This window comes from Thamnophis sirtalis, unplaced genomic scaffold (genome assembly GCF_051295495.1).
Source record: "Thamnophis sirtalis isolate CommonGarterSnake01/CBP01778 unplaced genomic scaffold, rThaSir2_p1.2 scaffold_5, whole genome shotgun sequence".
Classification (NCBI taxonomy): domain Eukaryota; kingdom Metazoa; phylum Chordata; class Lepidosauria; order Squamata; family Natricidae; genus Thamnophis; species Thamnophis sirtalis.
Genome location: NW_028261385.1, coordinates 95,633,062 through 95,652,337, shown reverse-complemented (window position 1 = coordinate 95,652,337; position 19,276 = coordinate 95,633,062). Strand labels below are relative to the sequence as shown.

Sequence of the window (19,276 nt, the reverse complement as noted above, 5' to 3'; positions counted from 1 at the left end):
GCACCTACGTTTCCGCCGCTCGGAAGAATCGCCTCGGAATACGCCAGACCGCCCGCCCGCTCTCCGCCCCAGTGTCAATGCTTGGTTTTTGGTCTCCTTAGGCCTCCGTAAGTGAAAGAGGAGAATAGTGTGGTGCCCCGCTGTCCTTCAACTTGGGCTCTAGGCGCTTTCTTACCATGTTGGGTCTCCGCGTGGGCTCCGTCCTTGGCCGCCTCTTCAGACGAGCAGCAGCGGCAGACCCTTTCCGCGCCCAGGTAAACCCCCTAGGAAACCCACCTGCCCCCTTTTCGCCGGCTGCGGATCATTAGGTGCATGTTCCTTGTGGTTATATGTTTCCATATGGGACCTGCTATTCCGGGCTGGGCAGGAGAGGAGGCTACTGGTGTGTGTGTGTGTGGGGGGGGGGGTATGTTAGCCCTTCCTCACCTCACCCCACCCCGTACCCCCCATCTCCCCCTTTGCTAAGATGCAGCCCTTAAGGTAGGCTGGGATTTGTTATGATTTCAGTTAAGATCCTCTTAGAAGGAAGATAAACCTGCAACTCTTGACTTTCGCTTTCTCCGAGATGGGTCCTTTTGTCTGTCTCCTTTTGGCTATTGCTCCAAATCCAGCCGTTCCGGCTTCCTCCCAAAATGTGAAACTTCTCGCTTCCCAAAAAAGATTGCCCGGCAAGCATGTGGCAGCACCAAGTAGCTGGATCTGGGGTGACCTCAGAAACTCCAGGCTGGAAGAGGGCAATGCGCAAACAGCTTCCATAGTATATAATCCAGTATTTGGTATACAGGTAATCCTTGATTTATGACCACAGTTGAGCCCAACATTTCTGCCTTTAAGTGAGATATTTGTTAGGGAGCGTTGCCCCATTTTAGGACCTTTTTGGTCACAGTCGTTAAGTGAATCCCTGCAGTTGATAAGTTAGTAACACAATTGTTAAAGTGAATCCAGCTTCCCCATTGATTTTGCTTGTCAGAAGGTTGCAAAAGGGGATCACATGACCAACGGTCATAAGTATGAGTCAGTTGCCAAGCATCTGAAGTGTCTGCATTTTGATCATGGGCATCCTACAAAGGTTGTAAGTGTGAAAAACGGTCATGTCACTTTTTTCAGTGCTGTTGTAACTTTGAACAATCACTAAACTGTGGTAAGTCAAGGACTACCTGTAATATGATTCTATATGATAATACCTTCTTGGTTCCTTCCTGCCTTGTCTCTTTACCTACCTCTGTATCTGTCTGCTTCCTGGATTTCACTAGGAGTCAAGCCCTCTTGGAAGGAGATTTTAATTTTACAATGTTTCCTGTCCTGAAACTTAGATATTTCATTTGTCCCAAGTCCGAACTATTCAGTTCATCAGGAATATTTCCCAAATATTCATTTTTTTAGAGCATCAATAAATGTACTATGAATGTATCACAGTTCAAATAATGTTTTTTTTTTTTAAAAAAAAGACCAGTGTGAGTTTAGCCTTATGGAAAAAGCCAAATCACATTTCTGTATCGTTGCTAAGAAAACAAATGGGCATATCACGGAATTATCAGAACTCGAGCTCAATTTAACAGAAATTGTGGTGAAAAAATGCTTGCTGGTTGAAAAATAATTGGGAAACAAACTCTTAAGAACATATAAGTAGAAACTGACAGTGTATAAAGAAAATTGTAGCAGTTTGGATGAATTTTTCTGAAGGATTCTCTGGATAGAGCTGTTTAAAAAACAAACCTATATATAGCTATATAACAAATCAAAGAGACAGGGTCTGATAATAGAGAAAAATGAAGTATGGAAACTCTGGAAGAAATAAATTATCATCTATAAATTACCGTATAACTCTGATACCATTTTCACTTCTCTGGATGGTCCATTTTTACTGAATCAGTTTTTCTCCAGAGAGTGGTATATGATATCGTTTCTCCACATGCTATTAAAAAAGCATCACTTGGATAACTTTTCTCTCTGCCACAAATGGTTTTAGTAGTACATTTCTAACGTAATTTTCTTCTCTTCAGATGATTTTCCCAATCCTAGACGATTTCAGATAAAATGTTATTAAGTCATTAGAAGCATTGGAGGTTTGGTACAATTATGGCACAGGAACTTTGCATAGCAAATGCATTTTTCTGTAACATGTCAGTATGTTTTATGTTTATGCTATGTTGAAAAAACAAATTCCTCTTATATGCTGTATGTGTAAGGATGTCCAGCTGCATCACTGTTAACTTTTGCTGCAAGAGATCTTAATGCCAATATCTAAATTTTGTTTAGGATTATGAGTATTTGTTTACTTTATAATTTATTATTAATCTCTAGTGATTTCTTCTTACACATAACATTTTTACTGACTGAACATTTTTATTGACATGGTGGAAGTTAAAACTAAGATGTGCAACTAGTCAATGCTTTTTAAAAAGACATGCAGGCTCAAAATACAGGTAGTCCTCAACCTATGATCACAATTGAGCCCAACATTTTTGTTGTTAAGTGAGACATTTAAGTGAATTTTGCCCCATTTTACCTTTCTTGCTCAGTTAAGTGAATTAGTTGATAAGTTAGTGACCTGGCTTCCCCATGCTAAAAATGTCGTAACTGAAAAACAGTTATAAGTCACTTTTTCCAATGCCATTGTAACTTTGAATGGCCACTAAGCGTACTGTTGCAAGTTGAGGACTATCTGTAAAACAAATCTCTGCAACATAAGCGGTACATTTTGAGTTTCATAATACAAAAGAGGCGCAAGGGAAATGGAATGATTTTTGATTGAATTGAGGTTTCAAATATATGTGTGTATTAATTTCTAGGCGACTTTGAAGAAATGCTGCCTAGGAAAAATGCAGCGCTTCTGTCGGGCTTGAAGTGTACGGCTTGGAAAACATGTTATGAACTAATGCCAGAGATGAGCAGTGGTGCGTGAAGCTATGAGAAATGCACTGTCGGTTCCTAAATGAAACAAATTATAATATTTTACCATGGACTGCAGACATGCACATCTTTTGCTGTGCTTCTAGTTATTGATTTGCACACTAATTTTTGAACTGTGTTAGAAATCTTGCACTTCCTTGGAAGATATCCGTGCTTTTTCTGTTGAAAAATTAGTAAAGGAGGAAAACGTTCCTGAAAGACAGTGCCACAAATCTCAATGTTCTCGGCCCTGTGCACCCAGAATATTATTTATTCAGGCTTCTATGCCACTCCAGTCCAAAGAATATTAGATGTATGCATATTTTATAAAATAAAATAAAGCAGTTGTAGATTCTCATGTAAATTGATGTAGAAAGAACTCCTATTTATAGGGTATGTGAAATGTGTTGATTTCTTTAACTGTCGATAATTGTCTAACTTAACAAAATGTTAAAACTGTAATACAGTTTGATTTGGGTTTATCATGTTGCGCATACCACACTAGTACAGTCTGTAATCCATACGGTAGTTTATGGATACTATAATGTATATAATGACATCATGGAACATCATGACAAGGAGATAGTGCTGTGAATCACTTTAACCCTGTGCAGATGTAAGGTATCCAAGTTATTTTCAGCCAGTCATTCAGTTACTTAGTTAGCTGAGAGAAAATGTGTTTTACTTAACAAGCTTTGTGTTGTAAGGAAGTCTTGACCTTCAAAGTAAAGTGACCTGTTAGTGCCTCAGTCCGTCCCTGGAGGAAACGGCTCCAGGGCGGCACCTGGGCACAACAATAAAGGGGGGTCACCCACGAAGCTAATCCTAGAAAGAACTTGAGGACACGAGATCTCTCTGGGTGAATGACAACTTTATTATGTAGCAAAGCTGAATATATAAACTTTCATACGCAAATGAGGTTTTCAAACATTGCAAATGTCATTGGTTACAAATTATGCATCTGGTCCAATAACAGAATTGATAACTGCGTGCTTCCTGAGTTTCATGTGTCCTACTTTAGCTGTTTTCCAAGCAAGTACAAAACAAGCAGACAGGTGTCAAGAACAATTTGTGGTCGGCTACATCCGTCCTGTGTGGCTAGATGTGCATCCGCTAGATGTACAGACTCTGCAAGTCTTACCTAGCTACCTGTAGAAAGTTTGCTGCCAGGTGCGGCCTAGCAAAAAGGCCTGCTAACAGACAGTGAAGGCATGAAAGAAAAGACATTCTCAGAGCATAGCAACAGTGACCCTGGTCTAAACAACAGATTTCTTAAGAAAATGTCAGCCATAATTGCTAGTGAAACCTCAGGAAAACTGTTGTCTAGACCACAGTTGCTCAACCCTGAGGCTCAGTGTTGGCCAACTCCTGTATATTTGTGTTGTAAGTTTCTTCCAATGCATGCTCCGAAAAAAGTTACTTAGCAAGCTTGGCGGATTGCAGCATGGTTTTGTAGGACCAGGGGTGGGTTTCGACCGGTTCGCACCGGTCCCTGCGATCCGGTTGGTTGCCGAACCCGGAAGTAAGTAACTTCCGGGAACGGCGAAGCCCCCCCCCCCGCGCCCGCGCGCACCCGCACACTCGCGCCCGCTCCTTACCCATTTTTTTCGAATTTTGCGCTTTCCACGCATGCGCAGAACCCCTGCGCGATCCTCCAGGAGCAGCTGGAGCATCGCGCAGACGCTAGTACGCATGCGCACGCTGCGAGAAACCCACCCCTGTGTAGGACACATTTGTGCAGTGTTGCAACCAGCTTGATGACCAGGGAATTCTGGGAATTAAAGTCTATACATCTTCAAGTTGCCAAAGTTGAGAAATAACTGCCCTTGAGCCTTTAATATATATACCCCAGTGTAACAGTGCAGAGAAAAAGGGCAGCATGATTTCTCTCATTTCATCCCTGCTTCAGTGGTGGGATTCAAATTTTTTTACTACAAGTTCTGTGGGTATGGCATGGTTGGTGGGCGTGGTAGGGGAAGGATACTGCAAAATCCTCATTCCCTCCCCACTCCTGGGGGAAGGATACTACAAAATACCCATTCCAACCCCACTCCAGGACAAGGATACTGTAAAATCTCCATTTCCACTTCACTCCAGGGCAAGGATACTGTAAAATCCCCATTCCCTCCCCACCCCACTAACCTGCTTTCTATCTCCGTTCTCCTTTGCAGGGCAACAGAAGAAGACCCAGCTGATTGGCTGGGGTGGCGATTAGCTGGGACCCGGTAGCAGAGCCAGCCAGAGGTGGTATTTGCCGCTTCTCTGAACTGCTCAAAATTTCCGCTACTGGTTTGCCAGAACCGGTCAGAACTGGCTGAATACCACCTCTGCCATGCTTCCAGATGGGGAAGCAATAGCTGCACACTAGGAAAAATGTTTTCCATTAAAATAATTAACAGAGAGTCAATTATCAAGGTATTGAAAAGATATGTCATAAGACCATCCCAAGACATTATTTACTAGGATCCCTTTCTTAAAAAAATATCTCTGGCCAGGATCAACTGGTTTAGAACCAAATCCCTGATAAAATGTGCTGCCAAGGCTTTACCAGATGCTTTTGTTTATACTCACTGTCATTTCTAGTATAAAAAGGTAGCAAAAGCCCCCCAAACAGTTTAAACCTCACCATAGACCTAAAATCCTAAGAGAGTACTGTGCAACTCCTAGACCCCCTGTGCCTTTAAGAAACTACCTCATGGGAAATGTAACTACCTTATGGGAAATGTAGTCCCATAACATGTAACCACATCTGTGCTCCCTGATTGGACAGTGGGGTACTCTGCCCGGGAAATTGATTTATTACTGACCACTCACTGAATCCCCTTCGGCTCTACCAGAAGCAGCTTTGCACCAGCGGCATGGGTTAGAGGAATTAATGTCTTTTTACTGTTCTGCCCCGGGCAATGAGGTTCTGCTCGGGCAGCCAGTTAACTCCACACTTAGGAATATCTTTCAGATCACGTTTATTATCAGGCATCCTTAATAGCAAAACTTACAGTTCACTGTTAAGATTCTTCTGACTTTCCATGATCTGTCCCATCACGTAGTGTAAAAAGACATTAATTCCTCTAACCCATGCCACTGGTGCAAAGCTGCTTCTGGTAGAGCCGAAGGCGATTCAGTGAGTGGTCAGTAATAAATCAATTTCCCGGGCAGAGTACCCCACTGTCCAATCAGGGAGCACAGATGTGGTTACATTTTATGGGACTACATTTCCCATAAGGTAGTTACATTTCCCATGAACACCCCCACTGCATTCTTCTGCTGCCATTTCCGGAGTTTGTGCAAGTTGAAGAGATACGGATTGGCATATGTTTTTGTTTCAAATACTCTTAATACTCTTAAAGTCCTTTTCAGCATTTTACCCTGGTTTTAGCCTATGGTCTCTGGATCCTAATTAGTTCCTGGCTGGCCATTGAGATGGCAACAGAATGTATGAGATCAGGAAATTGGTTTATTCAATAAAACGGGTATCAAACTGGAGGCCCACAGACCAGATGCATCAGACACAGGCCACAGCCACCCTGGCTCTGCAAAGACCAAAAATGTTGTGATATGTCACCTAACATCAAGTGATACGATCGAATTTGTCACCTGTGCAATAAACTGCATGAGCTAATCATGTGAAGCAATTCAGTATATTTTCATGGGTAGCCCTTTCTCACTGTGATTGTTTTGATCCAGAATCTGATTCATAAAGATTTCCTTTTATTAAAAGTAAAAATTGCTCCATTTCATAGGTACATCTTAATTATTTCAATACATTTTTTCTAGATAAATGTTTACAATTATAACTTACATTAATGTCACTTTATGCATGCTATTTCTGAAAGCATAAATGTTAGGTCTTGACAAATAGAAACCCTCTGCATATTGTTGTTTCTGATTCTGAGCTCATTGATATGTGTGCCATTTTCTGTGTGTATTTTAGGGCTTGAAAAAAGTATTCGGAAAGAGTTGGACAGCAGCATCACCTCTCTGCCCTTTGTCAAAACAGCTTGATTTTTTTCAAGTCTTCCTGAGAGCTTCAAAAAAAGAAGAAGAAAAATGCGAGTGCTTTAAGAATTGCTTTGAAGATTCTTAATATGTTTTTAAAAGCTGCTTTGGAGATTTCAAGCTTTATAAAAATCCTTAAAGCATCAGCATCTTTTTTTCCAGATTTAGGCATAAGCTTGAAAAAAATCAGGTTGCTCTAATGAAAGATTGAACAGAGTCTGAAGCACTATCTACTTTTGGGAGTGCATCCTTTGTGAATATGACACGTATAAAAGAAAATCTGGAGCTAACAATGTCTTCTCTGGGAACAATTGAGGACACTATTGTAACTCACAGTGGTAGGCCAAAATTTCCTCAGGCACCATCACTTCTGTATCTTTTTTATGAGTTCTTGTGTACTACTGAAAATGTTTTGCCATAATGCCATTTCCAATTCAGGTTCAGGAAGCTGTTGCTTAACCAGATATTTAATTACAGAAATCCCCCCTTGTGAACTTCCACAGCATTTTCCCATGCATAATACCTCTTCCTTTATAATGCATTTTGGGAATCTAGAAAGATACAGATTGTTAATTGAATAATCTCTTTCTCAGTTTTTTCTTACTTCCTCTCTCCCTATCTTGGATTTTTCTACACATTTTCAAGATGAATAGCATTATAAGTGAAACTTATTTTACAGTGAAACCTGTATTTGCTCCCAATAAATTACAATTGGTCCTCGACGTACAACAGTTCAAAGTTACACTGGAAAAAGTGGCTTATGACTGTTTTTCACACAACAAGGATTGCGGTATCCCCACAGTAATGTGATCAAAATTCAGATGCTTGGAATTGATATTTATGATGGTTCTAGTGTCCCAGAATCATGTGATAACCTTTTGTGACCATCTGACAAGCAAAGCCAATGGGGAATCCAGATTCACTTAACAACTGTATTACTAACTTAAGAACTGCAGGGATTCACTTAACAATTGTGGAAAGAAAAGTCATAAAATGAGGCCAAACTCCCTTAACAAATGTTTCACGTAGCAACATAAATTGGGAGCTCAATTGTGGTCGTAGGTTGAGGACTACCTGTATTGTTAAAATGCAAAGCTTAAACATGAATGAAGTTTTAGCATTTTATTTATTAAAAATCCCAAGTAGTATCTCACTGATCAAATAATATATTCACTGATTACAAACCTAGAAGCTATCATTTCCACTATTTATTTTTATACTTTTGTCTCTTTAAAGCCAAATGTGTTTCAAGCTTGTTCATCTTTTGCTACGGGACCCAGACAGGAAGTTGGCACGATCTATGAACTTCGTACTTATGACCTTAAGCCAGCAAAGACAAAGGAGTTTCTTGAATTGGTCAATAAATATATTAAGATTCGTATGGTTCACTCACCGATGATTGGATTCTGGACAGCTGAATTTGGGGCAATGAATAAAGCATTTCATATTTGGAAATACGGTATGAATTGCATGGTGGTGTTTCAAAGAGGTTGAATGTGCCTTTTTAAAAGTTATTTCTATGACGTTTGTCACCAGGTTATATGGTTACCGTCCAGTGGTGGTATTCTGCCAGTTTGGGTGAACAGGTAGCGGTGGCAGCTGGAGGCCCCGCCCACCCACCCCGACGTAATGCGCAACCTTCTGCACATGCAAGCACACTCACATTTGCAAACTGGTAGTAAAGATAAGTGAATCACGTCACTGTTACTATCCCAGGGTTACAAATAACAAGGTCCAAAAAGGTTTCAGGACCTCTGGGATTAATGAAGCTAGTTTAGAAGCACTGTTTTGTTAACTAAGCAATAGAAAAAAAAGTATTCATCCTACTGCCTGCCAGTGCACATTAAATTGCCTGCCAGTAGAAAAGTTGGTAAGGGACATTTTCATTGCTGCCTGGAAAATTCTGAGTCATCAAGGCTCACAATCTATAACTGCTAAAGGAGGCCCCAGTCTTTCTCTTTCATCAGCTGGAGTCCCTGACATTTGCTGAAACCATTTGGAGTTTAATTCACAATTTTCATAAGTATTGGGATTATGCAACAGTGCATGGCCCAGCAAAACAGCATGTGAGCTTCTTGAAGAGAAAATAGGATGGGGCAGACTGTATATTCCAAGGCTGCATTTGAGAACGTTTTGTTCTCTAATAGTAATATTAAGTTAAAACTTTTTATTAAACATTAATTTATTGCTCTATAGTTTTGTACACTTATCATGGAAGCAAATATAACATGGCTGTAGACATTCACTCTCTCTTTTTCCATTCACAGATAACTTTGCACACAGAGCAGCTGTAAGGAAAGCTATAATCAATGATAAAGAATGGCAGGAAAAACTAGCGGCAATTCTTCCACTTCTGGATAAGCAGCATATGGAAATTGCTTACATGGTCCCCTGGTGTGAGTTGGGAACCCCACCAAAAGAAGGTCAATTCTGTTGCTCCTCAACCTGCTGCACTGATTTTGTAGGCAGTGAAAGGAATTCCACAAAAACTCAGAAATTGTTTGAGGAGAGGGTCTAGGGAAGATAGCATTATTGCTGGGTTCGGAATCACACACGTTCACTAAAATTATGCAGCACACTTGATTAGTAATAGTCATTAGTTTCTTATAGAGGAATAAAGGGAGGAGGCAAGATTAGCAGCTTCTGAAATAAGCTTGTAGAAGTTTATTTCAGAAGATGCTTTACCATTTGCAACAGGCCTTGCCACTTCTGGTTTAACTTGATACCCCCAAAATGGCTCCCCCCTTGCCTCTAACCATCCTGTAAGGATGGTAACATATGCCAAAAAACACCATAAGCTACTGTTGGAAACCAAATTAGGCATTGTGATATTTGCACTACTTTCCACAGCTGTGGACTGAAACCAAAACAATACTTCAAAATATTCATTCTTTTAATGTCATTTTAAAAGGTATATTTTCCAAGTCCTTATTTATATTTGTGTATGTGTACAGTATGTGTGAGAGAAATTACTATGTCTATTGCTGTCTCTTAAAATGATTTAATGCATTGGTAAAATGGGGTTTTCTAAGTGGTCAAATTATATTTAAATCTCTTCTGTTTGAGACAGGCATGGGATATGTGGACTGATGGGCATACCTACAAAAATAGAATTCTGAATTATGAACTGAAAGTAAATGCATAGATTTAAAGCAAAAAGTGAAATGAAATTGAATTTAGATCAGTGATGAAAATATAATGTACTGTAAGAAATGAGTTGCTTGTTTTTGTCTCACTGCCTATAATAACCTGAAAATGTTTTTTTTTCTCCAGTGCACTGCTCGGAGAGTCCAAGCGTGGGTTAACACAGCCTATCTGCCCTTGGACTGAATGATGTTTTTCTCTTGACCACGCCTCCCTTTGCCTCACCATGCTCAGTTTAAAAACTCAGTCCGCCCGTTGGGACTGTTTTGGGAGTGCTCCAGTTCAAGGACAGATAGGCTGGAGTTTTTCCCACATTTCTTGGACCACCTTGATTCATCCTTGTATTCAGTGAATTGTGCAGGTTCGTCTTGAAGGCTGAGAGGTCACCCGGGCCATCCCTGTCACCGCTGGTCGCAAGCGGTCCAGGGCGTGCGAGCCGCTTGCCCAGCGGCTACTGGCGAGCGGCGGGGGTGGCGGGAGACACACCCAGGCATTGGATCCAGGCTCCCATCCCCAACCGCCATTCAGTGGAGGCTTGGTGGGCGTTTTCGCCACTAGCTGGAGCGGTTTCCATTCTTGCCCGGCAACAGCGGCGACTGTTAACCGCTTTGCGCGCTTTTCCCTGAGGCGACTTGAATTTGGCGGGAGGAGGCTGCGCGTGCACCAGCCGCCATTTCAATTCTCTGGAGCGAAGTCGTCAAGAGAAGAAGGTTCCTGCAGCTTCGGGAGAGCGAAACTTACTCTGCAGTCAGGGAGAGACTCGTCTTCATCTCTCAGCAGTAGCAGAATGCTCCAGGGAGGAGCGGGGCTAATCCAGGGCGCCGACTGGCCTTTCCCTCCGAAGCTAAGTCTAGGGGCTCCGAGGGCGGTGGGAGAAAGGACCCTGTCCAGCAGGCGGCCCTTCCCTCCCGAAGAGTCTTCAAGGGCGTTTTTCGAGCCGGCTGGCCAATGCGTGTGCCTGTTCCAGCAGCAGCTAGCTTCCAGGCCCCGTGTGGTGCTCTGAACATGGCTGAGGAATACAGGGAGGCCTTGGAGGAACAAGCAGGGCCCTCCAGCAAGCATAGCAAGCTGGATCCCATAACTAGAAAAGGCAAAGGGCACAAGGGTCCTAGTGGCAGATCTCCCCCAGGGACTGCAGGGACCACAGTGAAAGCCAGGGAGGTGTCTAGGCCCCACCAGGCAGCGGAACCTCTATCAGCCCCTCACCACAGGGATATTTCCCCCTCTGTTAGGGAAGCCCAATCCCCAGGGGGCAGCGAATTCATTTCGGGGGAGGAGTATGGATCCAGGGATCCCTCGCCGGAGGCTTCCTGGAGTTACCCTGATTCCCCTAGCTCTTCCATCAGGGAGGAACAAGAATCCCTTCTGGACACCCTGCATGAGGAGTGCAAATCTAGCTCATGCAGAGCAGGCCGCAGCAGGCCTCACAAACATCGCCCAAGGAAGGGCAAAGGTCAGGCCCTTTCGGCTGAAATGAGGGAGGTGATCTCCTTGGCCATTTCCCAAGGAATCGCGGAGGGGATCAAACACAGGGGTTCGCGAAAGGCTAAGGCCCCCAAAAAGAAGCATCAGGCCAAAGCCTCCACCTCTAAGGAGCCGGCCTCTACATCTGCTTCATCTTCTTCCTCTAACTCTGATTCTTCCAGCTCTGAGCAGGAGGGGGCTGATGGATTTGTGCTGTCTGAAGATGAAGACCTTCCCCCTGACAAGCCGGCCTTCACTGGCCTTTTCAAGCCGTCATTGTTTAAATCGATCCTGCACAAGGCTATGACAGCTACAGAGCTAGGCCCCACTTCCAAGCCTGAGGCTGTCCAGGCTTCCACATCCAAAGATCACAAACATGGGCTGTTTAAGGAAACGGTTTTTGCCCCAGAGGTCATCCCTGTACCTGACCTCTTCATGGATGTCGTTCAGCGCCAGTGGGTCCAACCCGGCACGCTGACCAACCCCAGTGGGGGGGGATAAGACCCTTTATGCTGTAGAAGGGAAAATGGAGGACATTCTGAAGTTTCCAGAAGTGGATGCCCTGGTAGTGTCCTTAACATCTAACTCTAACCTACCGGCTGAGCTTCTGGAGGGATTGAAGGCTGAGGACAAGAGGTTGGCGAAGGCGTGCCACAAAACTCACATGGCATCTGCCTGGGCCATTAAGGCGTCCACCTCTGCCTCATTTTTTACCAGGGCTACCTTATTCTGGTTAAGGCAGCTCAGATCTAGACCAGGAAATCTCGGTGGTGCCATGAGCTCACTAAAATTATCACGGCAGTCGAGTACTTGTCTGATGCCTCCTTGACTGCTGCAAAGTTCGCATCCAGGGCTCTCGCCTCCAACATCACTTCTCGCCGCCTCCTGTGGCTTCGGCACTGGCAAGCCGAAATGAAGGCCAAATGGAAGCTGACATCAGCTCCCTTCAAGGGAGGTCTCTTTTCGGAGATGCCCTGGACAAGTTTGTCACCGAAACCAAAGACAAACGAAAAATCCTTCCAGCAACACTTAAGAGGGGCGAGCGTAAGGGATCCGATTTCTTTCGTAAGCAACCTTACAGGAATCAGGGCCTTCGGCTCAAACATCCTCCTACCAGAGGCCCTTTCAGCAGGGGGGAGACAGACACCAGGACAGACCCTCCTTCGGGTCTCGAGCTAGGCAATCCCAGTCTTCCTTTCGGAAGCCATTCCAAGGGGGTGGCAACAATAATGGCAGCTCCCATCCCTTTCGTAAGAGGAAGTGACGATCACAGGGGTCCTCCCATGGGGGGAGGGGGTCGGCTGCGGCTGTATGCCGACAGGTGGGAGGAGATAACATCGGACAAGTGAGTCCTCAACACTATCCAGAAGGGCCTGGTCCTGGACTTTCTGACCTTCCCTCAGAGGAAGTTCCTTCACTGTCCTACCCCCAAGAACCTAGAAAAGAGGGATTGCATGCAGGCCGAGATTCTTCATCTCCAGATAGAGGCCATAGAACCAGTCCCCAGAGATCAGGAGGGGAGTGGGTTCTACTCCATCCTCTTCCTGGTCCCTAAAAGCTTGGGGGGGGGGGTTGTGGAGAGCCATCTTGGACCTCAAGAGCCTGAATCAGCATCTGGCCTACAAGAGGTAAAAGATGCAGTCGCTCCACTCCATCCTGGACTGTGTGAGGGAGGGGGACCTATTGACCTCAATAGATCTAAAAGAGGCCTACCTGCATGTCCCCATCCATGCGGCCCACAGGAAGTTCCTGAGGTTTTGTTTGGAAGGGAAGCACTATCAATACAAAGCGCTCCCCTTCGGGTTGTCCTCAGCGCCCAGAACATTTACCAAGATACTGGCAGTGTTAGCGGTTCATCTTCGCAGCCATCTGGTCCATCTGGAATGTTATTTGGACGACATAATTATTCATTCTCTCACCACCGAGCAGGCTCACTGCGATGTCACACTGACTGTGCAGATGCTGCAAGAACATGGCTTCTCTGTCAACATGGAGAAGAGCCAGTTCCGGCCATACAACACCTGGGTGCAGTCATCGACTCCACCTCCTGCTAGGTATTTCTGTCTCCAGCCCGGCTGTCCAACCTGAGACACAGAGTGAATCACTGCAGACTTTCCAAGTCGGTACCAATCGTCCAGCTGTCTCAGCTCCTGGGGATCATGATATCATGTTTGAAAGTTGTCCCCTGGGCTCGTCTCCACGCCAGGGAGCTGCAATGGTTTCTACTGCCAATGCAGAGAGCGAAGATCAGCAATTCCCACAGGTGCGTTCGGCTCCCGTGGAAGGTGATCCGATCTCTGGCCTCGTGGAGGTCCGAGGCAGTCAGAAAAGGCTGTCTATTCAAGGAGCCAGAAAGAATCGTTGTCACCACAAATGCCAGCCTTCTGGGGTGGGGCGCCCATTGTCAGGGTCACCTTGCCCAAGGTCAGTGGACACAGAGGGAGGCTGCCCACAGTATCAACTGGCTGGAACTGAGGGCAGCCCGTCTCGCACTAAGACGGTTTGCCAGTCTCATAAAAGGGGCTCACATACTGTTGATGACAGACAATGTGGCGACAAAAGCCCATATAAGGGGGCACTCACTCAAAGGCTCTCATGCTCGAGGCAGAGGCTCTGGGCAGGTGGGCGGAGCGTCATCTGGCTTCTCTCAGTGCAGATCATATCTCTGGCACCAGCAACCGGGAGGCGGACTGGCTGAGCCGCCAATGCATCGACCACTCGGAGTGGTGCCTACACCCGGACCTGTTCCAGCAGATCGTGAGGAGATTTGGCAAACCGCAAGTAGACCTGTTTGCCACACACACCAACACACATCTCCCACGCTTCTTCAGCCATTACCACTCGCCGTTAGCGGAGGGGACGAACGCACTGAGGTCCGACTGGCCCCAGGGACTATTGTACGCATTCCCGCCCCTGCCTCTCATCCCGCCGGTAGTGGCCAAACTCCTGACCGAACGAGCAGAACTTCTCCTGGTGGCTCCCTTCTGGCCCAGGAGGCCCTGGTACGCGGACCTTGTCAGTCTTTCCGTTCAGAGACCGTGGCGAATTCCTCAGGACCAAATCTCCCTCAGCCAAGGGGCAATCAGTCATCCAGGCCTCCAGTGGCTGCAACTAGCCGTCTGGCACTTGAGGGGGAACTCCTGAGGAAACAGAACATCTCTGACAAGGTCATACGAACGATACAAGCGTCCAGGAGGCCTTCTACTACCAGAATCTACGATGCCACCTGGGCCGCCTTCTCAGCGTGATGCAAGGCTAAAGACATTGTGGACTTTTCAGCCTCGATACCTCAGACCCTGGACTTTCTGCAGGAGGGTCTGGATAAAGATCTAGCAACCAGTACACTTAGATATCAGGTTGCAGCGCTGTCCACCATCCTAGCCAGGGGATCCTCTCGTTCTTTGAGTCAACACCCTCAGATCAAGAGTTTTCTCAAAGGAGCAGCATACATCAGCCCTCTGGCAGTTCACCGGTACCCGTCATGGGACCTACCATTTGTGCTGAAGGCTCTGATGAAACCTCCATTTGAGCCTCTGCACACGACCAGTCTACGCCACCTAACCATCAAGACTGCCTTCTTGGTGGCTATCACATCTTCACGCAGGGTATCCGAGCTGCAGCTCTTTCTGTCAGGGAGGATTTATGCGTGGTTCAACCCGACAGGGTCATTCTGAGACTTGATCCTTCCTTTTCCCCGAAAATTAACTCTGTTTCACAGGACTCAAGAGATTATATTACCTAACTTCTGTCCCAATCCTTCTCACCCTAGAGAGCATGAATGGCATAAGTTGGATGTGAGGCGTGCCTTTTGTACTTATGTAAAGAGAACTAAGGAATTCTGCCGTTCAGAGGTGTTTTTCATCTCCTTCCTTCCTGCTTCCCTTGGCCGCAAGGTGTCATCACACATAGTGGGTCGTTGGCTGCGCGCTGGCATCAAACTGGCATATGAGCACCAGGGCAAGACGGCTCCGTGCTGGGTCACCGCACACTCTACTAGAAGTGCAGCAGCAGCAGCAGCCTGGGCAACCCAGGCATCTATTCTAGACATTTGCAGGGCAGCCACGTGAGACTCTCCCACCGCCTTCATTAAAAACTATAAAATTGACACCTTTGCCTCAGCCGAAGCCTCCTTTGGAAGAAGAGTATTACAAAGAGTAGCTGAAATTCCATTGGCTCCGGTCCTTCCCCACCCTGGGACTCCATAGCTTGGGCATGTCCCACGCTTGGACTCTCCGAGCAGTGCACTGGAGAAAGACCGTTGGCTTACCTGAACGGTCATTCTCGGGGCACTGCGAGAAGAGTCCAAGCCCACCCGGGTCACATGATATGACTGTATTGACTGTAATTGATTATAGCAGTGTTTTTCAACCTTTTTGTGCAAAGGCACACTTTTTTCATGAAAAAAATCACGAGGCACACCACCATTAGAAAATGTTAAAAAAAATTAACTATGTGCCTATATTGACTATATATAAAGTGTTTTTCCCACGGCACACCTTACACTATGTCACGGCACACTAGTGTGCCGCGGCACAGTGGTTGAAAAACACTGGATTATAGGACTGTCTTCCTTCGTTTTTAAACTGAGCATGGTGAGGCAAAGGGAGGCGTGGTCAAGAGAAAAACATCACTCAGTCCAAGGGCAGATAGGCTGTGTTAACCCACGCTTGGACTCTCCTTGCAGTGCCCCGAGAACGACCATTCAGGTAAGCCAACGGTCTTTTTCTTCTAGGAGTTTATGAGTTGGTGACTTATCAGCTGAAACCAGGTGGTCCAGCTTTATGGGGAAATTCATTCAAAGCAGCTATTGATGCACATGTTAGCAAAGGCTATGCAAAACTGATTGGCTTCTTCCACACAGAATATGGATTTCTTAATACAGGTACAGGCTCAAGATTTTTCTTATTTCAAATGCAAAATTATGCTCCAATATATATTTTTATATTCCTATTATTAATAACTTCAGGAACAAGAAAAAAATGTATCAGTTTAGTCCAGATTTAGTCATATTTAAAAGATAATTTCTTTGAAATATTTTTGTTTTGCCCCTTTAAACAAGTTCTGGTCATAGCAAATGACAATGCATCAGCTATATCATTGTAGAATCCCCACTTCTAGAATCCTAAGAATATTGTTTAAATATTTGGAAAAAATCTAGGAGTACAGTGAGCTGGACTGTTGATTCATCTATTTCATGTCTATGCTAATTGTCAGTGGCTTTCTGAAGTTTTGGAAAAAGTTTACCCACTTTGGGGGGGGGAGGAAATGCTTTGACTATACCTGAAATTTTAGAACACAGAACATGGGATACAGTTATTTAATTCTAGAACAGGGGAGGCCATCTTTGCAACTTTACAACTAGTGAACTTCAGTTCCCAGAATTCCCCAACCATGCTGACAGGGGAATTTTGGGAATTGAAGTCCTCAAGTCTTAAACGTTGCCAAGGTTGGACATCCTTGCTCTAGAACAGGGGTTGGCAAACTTAAACACTCAAAGAGCCATTTGGACCCGTTTCCCAATGAAAACACCGGGAGCCACAAAGGTCCAAACCAGAAGCCCCCTGTTCAATTGTGGAGCTGACCGGAAGTTCAGTTCCCCCACCAGAGTCTCCTCCTAGTGTGGCGTACTTTTTCTTCTACCTGTCATAACTGAAAGCCCTATCAATTGTGGAGACAACTGTAACACCCCCCCACCTTGCCATAGAGTCTTCTCCTAGTGCACTGTGCTTCTCTCCCTGCCCCTCCACCGGAAGCTCCTCTCAAAATTGTGGTGCCGACCTGTGACGGAGCCACAGCAGAGGGAGGAAAGAGCCACATGTGGCTCCAGAGCGCAGTTTGCTGACCCCTGCTCTAGAACAACACCGTACCTCTATATCATATCTCTGTGACTAGCTTGGTCTTTATAGAATTGTACAGAGACAGTCTCAGGGGCAGGAAATTGTTTGTGGACATTGGAACTTGAATGTCATAATTTTTTCTATAGATGTGCATGCATACCTTGTGCTAGTACTGGGTTCTTGCTTTTACTTTCACAGTTCATGTGCTTTGGTGGTTTGAAAATCCAGATATCAGGGCAGCTGGGAGGCATATGGCCCATGAAGATGCCAGAGTGGTAGCAGCTGGTAAGATATTACTGTGTATCTTGGAATGGCTATCAATGCTTTTTTTAAAGTTTGAGAGTGTGTGTTTTAATTCTTATTTTCAGTTCGGGAGAATATTCAGTTCTTGGAAACCCAGCGAAACATGCTCCTGATTCCTGCATCGTTTTCACCTTTGAAGTAGTTTTATTCCAGTTGAACAAGATTCAAATTATGAGTAAATAAGGACAGTACAGAATATCTGTACTGAAATGTTTAGACCGGAGAATAAAAAAAATGGATATGTCTAAAATAATAATTTCATAATGGTGTTACACTCATATTTAAATAACTTATAAATAAAACTAAAAACTAATTATAAAATATAATAACCTAAAATAAAAAGTTGATGTCACTTATGTTATTTAATCAGGAAAGTCTCATGATTAATGTATAGATTGCAGTGAGATCAAGAAAATCAAGTTTCACTTATTACAGCTGAAATATATTTACATATTTATTCTTGAATATTTGGTGATGGATCTGAACTTTTTATGGTATTTATGATTGCATTATGATTGAGACTGTTAAATGTGAAATTAAATAGATTTTCTGGATTGTGTGTATGCAATTCTATCATTTCCTATCCTGCCACTTGGCAATTTCACTCATTCTGTTTGTGTTACATATCTCTGCAGACTTTTTAAATGGCAGATTGTGGATTCCATATTCTATCCTTTAAAATTCTAAAGGGTATGATGTTCTTCGGTCTAAAAAAATCATGAGCACATTGCAGAATTTTGAAATATTGTATATTTTAATGGATTACATAAAATATTTTACAACCCAGAACTAATTCTAATTCTTATCTTTGGTTGAAAACTGAACTTGAATTGATTCTTCCAGTCATCTTTACTACCATGTGTACCTTTGTGACAATAAACATGAATGGCCCTTTTGTCTAAGTTGATATGTCAGTCTAGACTACGCACCTGCTTTACATTAGAAATAATAATCCATAAACTTGAAAAAGGGCTACAACTGAAGGCATTTTATTTTCATTCATCTTCCTCTTAATGTTTTAATTCAATCAGTCTTTGATTCTGCAGTTCCGTAAATTTGAAAACAAAACAAATGCATGCAAGAATCGTGACTTTTAATTCTGCATCTGATGTGCTCCTCCTGGTTCTGTTCAGATGAGTTGGACAATTCCAATTCCTCCAAATTTGAAGTCCAACCACATCTGAAGGACATCTAGTAGGAGAAGGCTGCCAGACTTAAATAAAGTCACTCGTTGAAGCCCTTTGTCTCATTTTGCCTTAGCCTGAATATATAAACACAGTGATTTGCTATGTGCTGCTGTGTAGGTGAGGCAAAATAAAGATAAGTACTTAAATGTGGATTCACCTTTTCATTATTTTATCTTTATACTGTAACGTCTCAGTCATATGGTGCATAATCCCTAAGGTGACCAGACGTCCCGCTTTTGGCGGGACAGTCACGATTTTTCAAAATTTGTCCCGTGTCCCGCTGCGTGTTCAAAAAGTCCCGATTTAAAAAGGACACCGTTAAAAAAAAATTTTTTATTTCTCTGAAGTGTCGTTCCCGATGTGGCCTTTAGAGGGCAGTGGTTTCCATCCCTCCGCTCGGCTTGCTCGCAGCCCTCCCTCCCCTCCTGCTCTTCCAAAGACGATCATATCTCC

The 19,276-nt window shown here is 44.1% G+C and overlaps 1 protein-coding gene across 1 annotated transcript; it reads left to right on the top strand.

The window, feature by feature from the left end:
• Positions 1–39: 39 nt before the first annotated feature.
• LOC106550939 (protein NipSnap homolog 3B) lies at positions 40–18,538 on the top strand. Its single transcript, XM_014068926.2, has 6 exons — positions 40–254; positions 8,125–8,347; positions 9,156–9,311; positions 16,229–16,378; positions 17,532–17,618; positions 17,702–18,538. Exons 1-6 carry the CDS (start codon positions 177–179, stop codon positions 17,776–17,778), a joined length of 771 nt encoding a protein of 256 aa, XP_013924401.1. The 5' UTR covers positions 40–176; the 3' UTR covers positions 17,779–18,538.
• The last annotated feature ends 738 nt before the right edge of the window (positions 18,539–19,276 follow it).

Bases quoted from the DNA above. Each gene is read 5' to 3' on its own strand.
- LOC106550939 (XM_014068926.2), top strand. From the start codon at position 177: ATGTTGGGTCTCCGCGTGGGCTCCGTCCTTGGCCGCCTCTTCAGACGA. The intron at 255-8,124 runs GTAAACCCCCTA...GTCTCTTTAAAG, and splicing joins CAGACCCTTTCCGCGCCCAG to CCAAATGTGTTTCAAGCTTG. The intron at 9,312-16,228 runs GTCAATTCTGTT...TTTTTCTTCTAG, and splicing joins GGGAACCCCACCAAAAGAAG to GAGTTTATGAGTTGGTGACT.